The sequence below is a fragment of the Pygocentrus nattereri genome, chromosome 6, assembly GCF_015220715.1.
Source record: "Pygocentrus nattereri isolate fPygNat1 chromosome 6, fPygNat1.pri, whole genome shotgun sequence".
NCBI lineage: Eukaryota > Metazoa > Chordata > Actinopteri > Characiformes > Serrasalmidae > Pygocentrus > Pygocentrus nattereri.
Window position 1 is genome coordinate 11,529,089 of NC_051216.1, and position 12,903 is coordinate 11,541,991.

The 12,903-nt window shown below is 41.3% G+C and overlaps 1 protein-coding gene across 1 annotated transcript in view; it reads left to right on the top strand.

Annotated features, from left to right (window-relative positions):
- The window catches only part of hibch (3-hydroxyisobutyryl-CoA hydrolase), a 54,054-nt gene that overhangs the window by 9,445 nt on the left and 31,706 nt on the right, over positions 1-12,903 (top strand). Inside the window, exon 7 of the mRNA XM_017713518.2 lies at positions 11,732-11,810. Coding sequence (XP_017569007.1) covers positions 11,732-11,810 — 79 coding nt within the window. The remainder of the gene's footprint in view (positions 1-11,731; positions 11,811-12,903) is intronic.

Genomic DNA, 12,903 nt, shown 5'->3' on the forward strand with positions numbered 1-12,903 from the left:
TTTACCGATCTGAAGAACTGTTTAATGATGCAGAGAATGCATTAATTATACAAAGGGTTCTTTTGAGTGTTCATGGTTCTATGTAGAACAGTCTATACCAAAGAACCCTTGAAGAGCCATCATTTTTAAGAGTGTACATTTGGGGTGATGGAGAAAATTGTGTCAATTTTGGCAAACATGTTGCGTTAAAACACAGAAGCATCATAAATTACAGTGATAAATGTCATTTTGTAACATGCACTGAATCATCAGGATGGCATGGTTTATTCTAACTTCCACTCACATATGAACATCAGGAATGAAAGAAGTGATAAATCTCGTGAGCAGGGTGTTGGATCAGACAGCAGGCTATTGGAGCACCAGCAGAGGGGCATGCCTTTGATCCTTGTCTCTTGTGAGTGAAAGGAGGCCACAAATGCTTCTCAGACACCTCCCTCCCATCACTCCTCAAGGGTTCCTCCTGGGCCTGATCGCCTCTGCATATTTACAGCCTTGGTCAGATGATGTTCTGGATGGAAAAGTGAGGAGACTGCAGCATGTGGGCGCTTGATTGGCACTAGAAGCTGTGATTTAAGATCTGAACCAGCTTTCAGCCAGAAACGTTCCACATTGGAATGAGCGTTTACGTAGCGTCTGTTTTGTTAGAGATGGATTGTGTTTTCTGGGTTTACTTCCAGAGGATGACCTGGAGCTTTCACCGCATCCATCAGACCAACAGGGTGCTTTGATGATCACAGTAATCTCTGAAATGCAGGAACAGGTGTGGAGCTCTTCTCCCTTTAGGATCTATGCTTTTAATAATGCAGTTACTGGTGCAGTTAGTGGAATTCTTATACGCTAACGGTTTTTGTCGACTGTCTCTTTGTGTAAGTTTGTCTGTTTTGTTGGTGTTTGTATCGGTATGTGTTTATTGTGCTGACTTAAAGGGGAATTCCACCAGTGTTTTGAAATTTTGTATAATTCAATGGTTCAGATGTAAGCAAAGAATATTTTTTTATAGTGGTGGTGATTGGAACCAGGGGTCATGATATCTACAACATATAGCCATTTACATGCTATACAAAATGATCCCGCACGTTTTACATGTGTTTAGGACAATGATCTACATACACTTTCTACCGTGAATGTGTTTAAAAAAAGTCTAAACATTCTCAAAATATCTATCTTAAATCATTGTTTCAGGCAGCATATTCATTTCCATTTCATGTTATCGCATTCTGAGAAGGAGATTTTAGAGGCATGCTTCAGACATCTGGTTCCTATCACCACTGCTGTGAACAGAATGAAATATTTTGAAAAATTGGGGGAATGTCGCTTTAATGGGTTGCAGTGGGCTCAAGTTTACAGCAAAATACTAGAACTCTTCCCTAGTTGGCTCATTGACTGAACAGGCAATTTACAGTACCTGTCAAATGTTTGGACACTGATGGAATTCTTAGACATTTGGATCAGTAATTTATGCTTAAATGCTTGAAATGTGTTTTTGCGGTAGATATAAATAACAAAGTCAATTCATTTCCAAAACAAATAGTATTCTGCAACCTGCAAGGCGTGGGCATGTTTGGATCTCCTTCAAGCCTGGATAAATGTGGAAAAAAGCTCCTCAGGTGTCGTGTCATGAAGCAGCATGAGAGAATTCCAAAGCTGCATCAAGACAAAGGAGGCTACTTTGAAGAATCCAAATTGCTGCTGTTGGAAGAAAACCTTGTTCATTTTTCAGATTTTGACAGCATTTGGAAATGCGTGTTCTCCTTTACATTGTTTGTAAATTTAATAAAGAATGGACTAAATGAGATGGCCAAAATGACTCCGAAAAGAACTCTGGTTCCATTGACTTGGATTGAAAGGAGCGTAGGGTTTTTCTTCCCCTGTAAAGTTACTAATTTGGAGATACAAGGTTTTCTTCCGACAACAGTGTAATGACTTTTATGCTGTTATTACAATGCATGTGGAAAATAGAAAAGATAAAGAACCTTCCATGAATTGATGTGTGCAAACTTTGGATGGGTACTGTACATCGATCAGGCATAACATTATGACCAGATCCTTGTTTCTACGCTCATTGTCCATTTTATCAGCTCCACTTACTGTATAGCTGCACTTTGTAGTTCTACAGTTACAGACTGTAGTCCATCTGTTTCTCTGATACTCTGTTACCCTGTTCTTCAGTGGTCAGGACCCTCATGGCCCCTCACAGAGCAGGTACTGTTTGGTTGGTTGATCATCCTCAGCACTGCAGTAACACTGATGTGGTAGTGGTGGTGTGTTAGTGTGTGTTGTGCTGGTCTGAGTGGATCAGACACAGCAGTGCTGCTAATCACCTCAGTATCATTGCTGGACTGAGAATGGTCTACCAACCAAAAACATGCAGCCGACAGCATCCTGTTGGCAGCATCCTGTGACCGCTGATGAAGGACTGGAGGATGACCAACACAAACTGTGCAGCAGCAGATGAGCTGTCGTCTCTGACTTTACATCTACAAGGTGGACCGACAAGGTAGGAGTGTCTAGTAGAGTGGACAGTGAGTGGACCACCCAAATAGTACCTGCTCTGTGAGGGTCTGTGGAGGTCCTAACCACTGAAGAACAGGGTAAAAGTTGGTAACAAAGCATCGGAGAAACAGATGGACTACAGTCTGTAACTGTAGAACTACAAAGAGCAGCTATAGAGTAAGTGGAGCTGATAAAATGGGCAATGAGCTTAGAAACAAGGACGTAATGTTATGCCTTATTGGTGTAGATGACTCTTTGTTCTTTCAGGGAAAATCGCACTGCGGTTTCACATATGAATTACCATGGATGTACACTTATGTGTTTATTCATTTGATTATTCATTGTTTATCTCTTTGAACTGAGTGGGAATGAGTTCATTTAGCACAGATTACTTTAGGCTCATGTTTGCTGGCTTGGTATAAATGCAGCATGATGATGCCCACATGGTGAATCATAATTAGCAAGTGAAACCACAGGACAGATGCTATAATGATCAGGAGTGTGAAATGGCAAACGTTACTGTTACCTGCAATGAACAGCTGCTTAGGACTGTTGCGCTGTGGCTGGTTAACTGCCCTTCTATTTAAAATCTCAAGGCGAGTCAGGGAGCAGCAGCTTCAGCTTTAAAATATGAACGCTGGCTGGTTGCACCGAGGAGTAAAGTGGTGGTTTGTTTAAAGGCCTAATGCTGAGCTGCTCCGAAGCATCACTCCTGGGTTTGTTTAAGGAGGTGGATGCCTAGCTGTGATAAACTCTGGAAAACACCAAATGCCATTTACCTAGATGATTCTTTCCACTGTAGAAACTGGTTTGGAAATTGAAAATGTCGTCTCATTTGTAAACAAACCTATATATTTGTTATCGCTGTAGCTGTGGGGCTCTCATTCACACTTAATGGGCCCACTTGTCGACTTCACTTGGACTTTAATGCAGTCTTATTTTGAAGAAATCTCATCTTCATGATAAAGTCTTTCCGAGTGTGCAGCTGGGAGATAGCTATCAGATGAGATGACTCGCAAAATATTTTTTAAGAGATCTTATTTTCCACATCAGTCTTCCTGATAAGAATCCGCTGCTTGCTGGGTGGTATTTTCCATCATGCAGAGATTGTCTGGCCCTGTGGACACAGAGTTTTCTGAAGAACCGCCGCCAAATATCTCAGAGAATTAGTAAGAGTTTCCGACGGTCCAAGACAAATGCGTGGGCAGGGCATGTGATCCTTTCTTTTACCAAAAGAGGCCTACGTGAAGATAAATGAAGAAGGATGTCTCCAAGTTTAGACTGTTTATAATATCACTCTGCGGTTTTATAGTCTTAAAAGCTCAACAGTATAAACTTACTACTTTTATATTCAAGATTACAGCCCTGTTAGTCTGATCCCTTCCAGTCCTGGTCCTGCTGTGATGTAGTGTTATAACGTTTAGTACCTTTCTTGCTCCAGGATATCTAATTCAACTCAAAAGGGACTTTATAATTAGCTACTGAGTTGAATCAGGGCAGTTCAGTTGGAGAAGCATTAAACTTGCAGTACAATGGCCTTACAGGTATCTTTTCCAGTATATTTAAAGCCCCAGGGAAATTAAAACCATATTTTCTCTCTAAGTAGAATAATCTTGCACTTATGGGCACACAATATACATGTACAAATTAAGCCCTGTGTATAGCATTCCTGTGCCCAATAAATCGCCATGTACTTTGCCAAATGTCTCCTTTTTTTCATGTGAACTACCTGCCACAAAGTTGATACGGCCTGCCCTGCCCTGCCCTCACTATGCATTTCCCACAGTCTCTCTCTGTTAGATTCGAAGGCAAACCACCAAGCAAAAGCTAACCTAGTAAACATAACACATCTAGCATTCATTTGTCCAGCTAACTAGTCATGCCAGCATCCGGTTAGTGGTTCGTCCCTCTGTCCAACTGGCCGAGCCAGCATTCTGTGTGTGTACGTTTCCTGGATGCACATCCAGCAGTGAAGTAAGGAAGAAACTCACCTTCTTTAAGATGTTGCTACATAAAAACGGGATCATTTTAGTAAGCTGTAAACAGTGGCGTCGACAGAACCACCTGTATATCATTGCTGTCCAAAGGGAAACCAGTATCTCCAAACTAGTAACTTTATAGGAGAAGAACTTTAGTGTAATTTAATGTAAAAAAGGTTTTATTTGAAATGATTTTGGGGGCATTTCTGTTTGTCCAATCTTCATGAAGTTTTCACTTGACATAAATGGCAGCTGCCAGGTTAAAATGATGAAGAAAAATAAAAGTCATCAAAAAAGGAGGTCCGTTTTTCTTTGGACCGCAACGATACGTAAAGCCTGTTTCATTCATTTCTCCAGATTCACGCTGTTGTTTTTCAATTTGCTTTAATGGAGCAGAAGGCAGAGAGTGTTAGGCAGAGGGAGGTCAATCAAGGGTATAAGGAACATAGGCAGATAGGTCAGATCAGTGGCTATTTCAGTTGTTATTTTCTGGCAAACTCCTGGGTGTTTAATGTAACACTCAGCTGGTGTATCAAACAAACTGTTTTTAGTATTAATTTACTCTGTGTTTGCTGGGGCTTTGTAGCATATTAGAGGAACCTGTCGCCACCCTACTCTTAAAATCGGTTGTCCCACTGAACTTCTTACGCCGCCAAAGATGTAAACGTTGGTTGTCATAGCCGTAGGCAGCAGCCTCTTCAGTGACTGGTCACTCATGATTTCTCGCTGGTATGAGGAGTTCTGGCTGTCATTTTTTTTACCCACACTTGTTAACTTGTGATATACAGGTCCTAGTCCTAGGAAAAACATCAGTTGATAAAGAATATTTACACTTTGTTGTTTTTTTTTTTTGTTTTTTTTATAAACGGTTCTTCACACCTACAAATTGTCTTTATATTGATGGGATTTTGGACTGATGCCAATATCTGATATAGATGGATATTGTGAGCTGATGCTGTTATCGGATGTTTTTCATATGCATGTCCGCTGATGCTGATATATAAACATTTGTAGAAATTGGACGACATCTACCTGGATTTATATCACAGAGGAAAATATCTTCAACTAAACATTCTGCAATTATGGAATACAATAAGTGCATCCTCAGATATTGGTTTGAAATATTGGTCAAATCTAAATCTGTGGGTGTCTGTATTTTTCAGACTGTGCATCCTGTTGATAGAATCTGTAGTAGGAACCATTCACTATGTTCCTACAGTTAAACCAAATTCAGTGTTTGATTTGATCCTTACGGAGAAATGCCGTTCCACAGAGGATGGGTGTAAATGTAGAATTGTCTGTTCTGAACTCCTTGGATAGCTTTGCCCCTGATCTAATAAAGGTTAATGGCTGAATTATATGGACCAGGCAGGGCATGTTGAAGGGTCACTGTGGCACTAACTTGTGCTCTGTTGACTGTCTGCTCATTATGCTGTCTGAAGCAGCGCTGGGTGCTGTTAGCCGTGCCTTTATTTATCAGGTTCTGCGCTATCATTACCCTGTGCTGGCTGTGTTATTATCTCTGCCATGTGCAGACACAACAATTGAATTAAGCCGACTGCTCCTTAATGGGGATGCGGTTTTGCCACAAAAAAATGTTTGTGTCATTTCTGTCTTTTCTTTGAGACCTTGCTGTACAGTGTTACTGTTTTGGTTTGTTTGTTTGTTTGTTTTTTAGCTACTGTGCAGGTACATTTTTCATTCATCAAGGTACGAACAGCGTGAATGTACCCCTAAATGTACAACAGTGGATTTAAGGTCCAGTTGTGAAGCTTAAATGTTTTTTCCCCAGGGGAAAAGTACGTATTTGTGCCTTTCATTAATGTTTTAAAATGGAACAGTAACTTAAAAAAGCCTGGAGACGTGGCGGGGTATGTGGAGTCAGTACGACTTATATTATTTCAGTGGATTAAGGTACAAGAAATGTACCACCCCAGTGACAAGAGGGGCACTACCCCAGAGACAGTTTCGTACCTTTTTTTCTGAGCGTGCTGTAGTAAGCTACAGTAATTTCACTTATGTAGTCGATGCAAAAGACTAGAAACTAGCAAACACATTCGTGCTGAGCGTTAATGTCAAGGCGGTTTTTATACATAGACGTGCAAATATAACATCTTATCTACCCTGTTCCAGTGGTGACCCATAACCATTAGAGTTAGGCTTTCAGTTCAGACGCACATGCCCAAAGTCAGTAAAGAATGGCATAATGATTTAGGTTAGCACCCACATGGGGTTTTTATTAATATGTTAGTACCAAGATTGCGCATGAACATTTTTTTGGCCAGTCAAGAATGAAAAAGAGCACTTGAAGCCTGGAGCTTCTCTGTTGTTCTTGAAGCTATTAACAGACATATATTTTACCTTATAAGTAATAGTTTTACAGTGACTATTTGAGCTGCTGCTACTGCTTCCCGTTTGTGACTGTAACTTAGACTATGGCATGTATTCACAGATAGTGACATATCGAGGACTTCCAGAAGGTCTAGAGTGACATTTTTTTTACTCACCAGATTCCAGGTTGATTCCATCATCAGTTCTTAGTTATGTTAGTAGTTAATATAACCTGTAAGGCAATTTTAATTACAGTCCTGTAAATATCTCCAGAAGAAGGACTGATACTACTGGTATTAGACCAGTAGTTCTCAGTGCTGAAGTCTCTCTGCCCTCATATAGTTTTACCTGTTCTGAAACACTTGACGCACCGGCAAATTATCAAGCCTTTTGTAAGTAGAATGAGAAACTACTGTTCTACATTGATAATTTAGCAGTGCTTATAACAGGGTTTAACTCTGTTGGTCATAACCATGCAGGTGTTTTGAGGAGGCAGTGTGTTTATCGCCGCTGAGGCAGCAGCAGCAGCATCATTAAGCCATTTCTCTGGTCCAGTTTGAGGGTAGGGTGAGGGTTGGGGGTGAGGAGCAGGAGCGAGGACTCGTGTCCTCACCCGCTCCTACACTGCAGGAGGAGCTGATGAGCCCACTGATTTAATGAGGTGTGCTGCTGGGACCGGCTGTCTGGAGGAGGTTTTCTAACGACTTTTTTAATGAAGTTTACTTTATGAAAGCTGAATGTTCACGAGGGAGTCATTTTTTAGTTATTTAATGAAGCTAAAAGATGATGGTGATTTGCTCATAGCTGCACACAGCTTTGCCAGCCAGAGTTGAGTTCAAGAGCCGATATTCTGCATTTTCCTTACGCATAAAATGGGCGAGTGGTTTTATGTGCCCAAAAACAGTAATAACATTTACATTGCTTTTCTCCGACCTCTCTTAATCCTTTATTATTAAACAGGATCTTTTTGTTACTGTGATATTTACATGATCTCTCTTTTGATTGGCTGACTGGTTTTGAGTCTTTTTTAAAAAGCTCCAGTATCCAAATATATGAAATATACTGTTAGGATTGGTCTGAAATCCTCAGAGATGTTAGAAAACATCAAGTTTAGCTGTTTTTTTTTTTTTTCTTCAAATATGTGGCCTGTCAGCCAGGAAAAGCACAACATTTAATCGTTACCCTCCACTCATGAAACTTTGTTACAGACTGCCAGCAGGAACGCTACTCCACGTCACTTCAACATGAGTTAGGGGAGCTGAACTGATGTAGGTTGAATGAACAGTAGGCACAGGCAATAAGGCAGTGCAATCAGGTATCATCTGATACCCCACAAAAATACTTAAAATGTGATAATCGGCATGTTGGGAAACTGACTGAGAACTACAGAGAACTGATTTACTGTCAAACTGTTCCTAAATATGTGTCCTATATATAAGCTTGCTGAATATGTTGGGAAGTTGGGGTTCATTTTCTTCTAAGAAGTGTGCAGGTGCACCACCTGTAGTTGCTACGCGCTGTAATGCTAGCTTTACGTACACCGAGGCTCTTCCCGTTCCCTTATTTTACTTTACATTAGGTGTAGCTCAAGTGCCCAGCATGGTCCAGTATGACTCGCTGCAGCAGGGAGCACTATTAGCAATTTGGCATGAATCTACACCAGAAGGAGTTCATTAATGTACATGTTTAGAGTGAACTACTGAGCTAAAAATACACCCCCCCCCCCTCCCCCCAGTAATCATTAGGCCTTTTCTGAAGGCCTGCGAGACGCTGAGGATTCCCCACTGTGCAACTGGAATCCTTATTTACTTATTCACTTAACACTTTTTCCTTAGTTGTTTTCACCGTTATTTGAGAATTTGGTTAACACATTTATCATAAAAGTATTACTGTTATGATAATATATATTAAATATTAGATTTATTGTGGTGCTTTAAGATTAGAGGCTGGTCCAGAAAGTGGATTTGTTTTATTATTAGATCAGTAATTCTCAGTCCTGAATTCTCTCTGCCCACAAATTGTTTTACCCATTCCAAAACAACTGACTCACTGTCTAATTATCAGGCCCTTCGTGATTTGAACGAGGAACTACTGTTGTAGCTTGGTGATTTAGCACCACTTGGCTTTGGAAATCACTTGCAGTCTGACGTTTCTCCAGCAGGGAGCGCAATTAGCACGCAAGGCGGCATGCATCTGCACCAGAAGGTGTTCATTAATGCATGTTTGCCGTAACATCTATTAACATAACAGGTGAACATTTTTGAAAGTTGTTGACTTACACCGTATTATGGTATTTAAAATGAGACTTTCATTAAACAATTTCATTGAAACCATTCATGTAGAAAAGCAAATCAACTAAGAATACAAGAAGGAGATCATGTTAATTATCTAATCATTTTAGATAACATCCAGGCCTAATAATCAGTCACATGTAAACGTGTATTGTGAAATCACAACCGCGTTGCCTTAGAAACAGTCTGTTTTTCAGCTTAGTTTCCAGGTATGAACTGGGCTTTGAAACTTGGTGGTGTTGACATGATGCATCTGACTCTTTTATTGCCAAAAGGAAGGATAACTCAGTTGGTCCCTTTAGGGATGACAGTGGCAAGCTTAGTGCTGCAGTTGCACACAGCTTTGTCAGCCAGAGGCGAGTTAAGGTTTGTGTAAACCTGGTGTCGCACGGCAATGACAGTTTGTTAGTAAGAGAAGATCTGTGGGTCTTATCAGTAGCCTGACATTTTCCAAACACCACAGATGACTTCATACAGTGAAAAATGCTCGTAAATTGTGACCTTGGCCTGTAGTTTGCCACTGATGTCCCTGGTGTGTCTCTGCTGTGTGTCGTTCCTATTTTGGTCAAGTTTATTTATTACTGTCAGGGAGATGTAGCTGGGAGGCTGCTAACAAGACGCCCTGACCTTTCCGCGGCGCACGTAAAGCAGGGTGTTGTTCGTTGCCTGCTGCGCCGGTCGAAGCAGCACTTTGTGTGTAACCCTACACAAACGGCCAAAACACCATCTGTGGGTGAGAGCTAAGGAAGAGCTAAGGTGGCCAATTTATTTGTACGTAAATGAGAAAATGTCATTGTTATAATCAGATAGATGCTGGACTTACAACTGAAAAATTGACCACATTTTTTCTGATTTTTGCACTTTTTTTTAATCAAAATCTCATATTTTTTGTGGTACTCATTGAATTACTTCAATACTGAGTATTTCCAAATTTTGTATTGTTCAGTATCAAGTTTAAAAGGCCCATATCATTTTTTTTTTTTCTTTTTACCGTATTTTTTTTGCAGCAGTTTTCCAACCTCTCTTATCCTTTAGAATTAAATAGGCTGTTTTTGTTGCTGTGCCTTTAAGACCTATACAAGATAAATGAGCACTGTTCTTATTGGCTGCTCTGCATTCAAAAAGCTTTCAGAGCTGAAACACTCCTTTTCAATGTGATTGGGCGGGGCTAGACTGCTAAAGGCCGAATAGGCGGAGCTATGTAAAGAAGGTGGTTCTCCTGACATCACAGAAACAACAAGTTCAAAATGTGCTGTTTTTGAAACCTAATTACCATAAATGGACTGTATGGACGGGGAAGTAAATAGTCCTTGGTCACGTGAGTCAGTTGAAACCTAAGCATTGTAGTGATTTATGAATTCTGAAGAACCTGAGGCAGCTAGTGTCTTTAGAGTTTTAACTCAGCGTCTGCTCACTGAAAGTGTCGGTTTGAGTTTAAATGCCGAAGAGTGAAGTCTGTCTGTCTTACTGGTCTCATCATTTTCACTCCTCTCATTCTATCTTGATGCCTCACTACTCAGAACGGATGGTGCGATCGTGCACCAAGTGCCGCCAGACACACAGTCTGTCAGTCAAACCGAATCTGACTCCTCTGGCGATATCACGTTCTGTCTCTGCTGCTGAGGCAGTACTGTCCTGACATTGGGTCTCAGACACAGCTCACAACCAGTTCATCAAATCCGGTGTCCCTCCTGCGTTACTATGGTAACAGCGCTGGGGGAGAGGCGGTGTTTTCTTGACGGAGCCGGTCAGTCCAGCTCTGCGCATCTGTTCGGGAGGGCATCCTCGACCCCTCGCCTCCAATGCGGTCTAATTCTTCTTAATTAACCACACTAACAGCGGATAGTGTAGAGGACTTGGCGCCTGTTCTGCTGTTCTCTGCATGTTTCCATATGCTGCCTCTGAGTTGACATGAGCCACTGATTTATTCTCTCTCCATTTGAGCTATTTTGTTTTTCTGTCTTGTGTCTTTTGAGCTGTTTATATTTGGTTTTATGCATTTATCTTTGATATGTAAAGGGCTTTGAATTACACCTGTGTATGAAATGCACTTCCTAAATAAACTTGCCTTTTATCTCTTGCTCTTTATCGCTCTCTCTCTCTCTCTCTCTCTCTCTCTCTCTCTCTCTCTCTCTCTCTCTCTGTCTGTCTGTCTGTCTGTCTGTCTGTCTGTCTGTCTGTCTGTCTGTTTTTCTCTCTTCTCTCTTTTTTGTTTTGCTCTCTCCATCTTTCTTTTCTCATGCTATCTCTGTCATTTTGACTCTCGCTTTCTCTCTTTGTTTCCATCTCCATCTCTTTCTGTTTTTCTCTCCCTGTCTTTCTCATGTTTTGTTTCTATTTCTCCCTCTCTCCCTCCACCTTTCTCTCTTCCTCCCTTGAGTGCGGTCTGTATGTTCCTCTATCTTTCCTCACTCTCCTCTAATTTTTCCTTTTCTGTTTCTCCTGTTTCTCTCCCCTTCTCTCTCCTCTTCTCCCTCTCTTGTCTATTTCTATCTCTTTCTCTTTCCCTCTTCTTCTTTCCTTCTCTTGCCCCCCCCCCTTGCTCTGTACCTCTGTCTCACTTTTTCTTTATCGCTTTCTCTCTTTATGTCTCTCTGTCTTTCCTCCCTCTTCATCCTTGTTTCTCTTTTTCCCCAGGGTTTTGGCCTTTCAGTCCATGGGCAGTTCCGTGTGGCTACCGAGAAGACGCTGTTCGCCATGCCGGAGACGGCTATTGGTGAGAGCCACAGTGGCCTGCATTTTCTGTCTATCCTATGAGACCCCAGTTCATTAATAATGCATTCAACCAGACAGGACCCACATATCATAGCCCATCCAGCCATAACAGCCCAGCTGAGCAGCATCTAGTTTTAGATCAGAAGCAGCAGATCAGAGACTAGGTTCATGTCCTGATAATCAGAGCAGCAGTGTTGCGTTGTTGTGTTCGGAGGCCGTTTTTGGAAACCTTAGACAACAGGATTGTTTTGGGTTGACATCAGTGCCCGGCTGCCTCTGTTCCTGCTGAACTGTGCAGCTTATCTTGGAGTTCCACTGGCTTTTAAAGAACCATCAGCCTACGCATGTCTGTGGGTGGCAGGATTGTGAATACACTGAGGCTTCACCTTTGTAGAATAGTGTTGTGCTGCACCGTCAGGGTTAAGACGGAAATAAAGCAGAAAACCATCCTTGAGTTATCACAGCATTATTTTCATTTAAAGGTAGAGAAATAAAGTAACCGTGTCCCTTATGACCTGGTCAGTGTTTGTCTCCACATGTATGTTGGATGGCCTTTCTGGTCACAGATATAAAGCATGTTCACTTCTGAGAATATTGTTCTTTAATAATGATAAACACACCAGCATGACCTTGGAAGGTTTGCCACAAAGGCTTATGATTTGCTTTTGCATCTTTTCAAACTGCATTTGAGAGCTCAACATGCTTGGAGGAGAACACTAACTGCTAATTCTCTTATGTCAGCTAACAGATGCCCACCTCAGCCATTGGCTCATGAGCTGCTGAATACTCTCATTTTATTGGCTCCCTTCTGAAACATCTGCATGAATTGGGGTGTGCTTCATGTAAATGAAATGTAAACAGATGTTGATAGGCTGGCACTTGATTTCACACACCACAGCTGGTTCGTCCTTTCATATCGTGTTCGTCTGTCATTGAAGGCGAGCAAATTTGCACTCCTTTTTATCCAACGTTAATGATAAGGGCCAGTGTTCCCAATCGAGCAGGAAGCTCACAGTGAAATTAAACAGGATGTATTTACAAAATTATGCAAATTCTAAACTCACAAGTTCAGCTCAAACCACACAAAGTCAAAA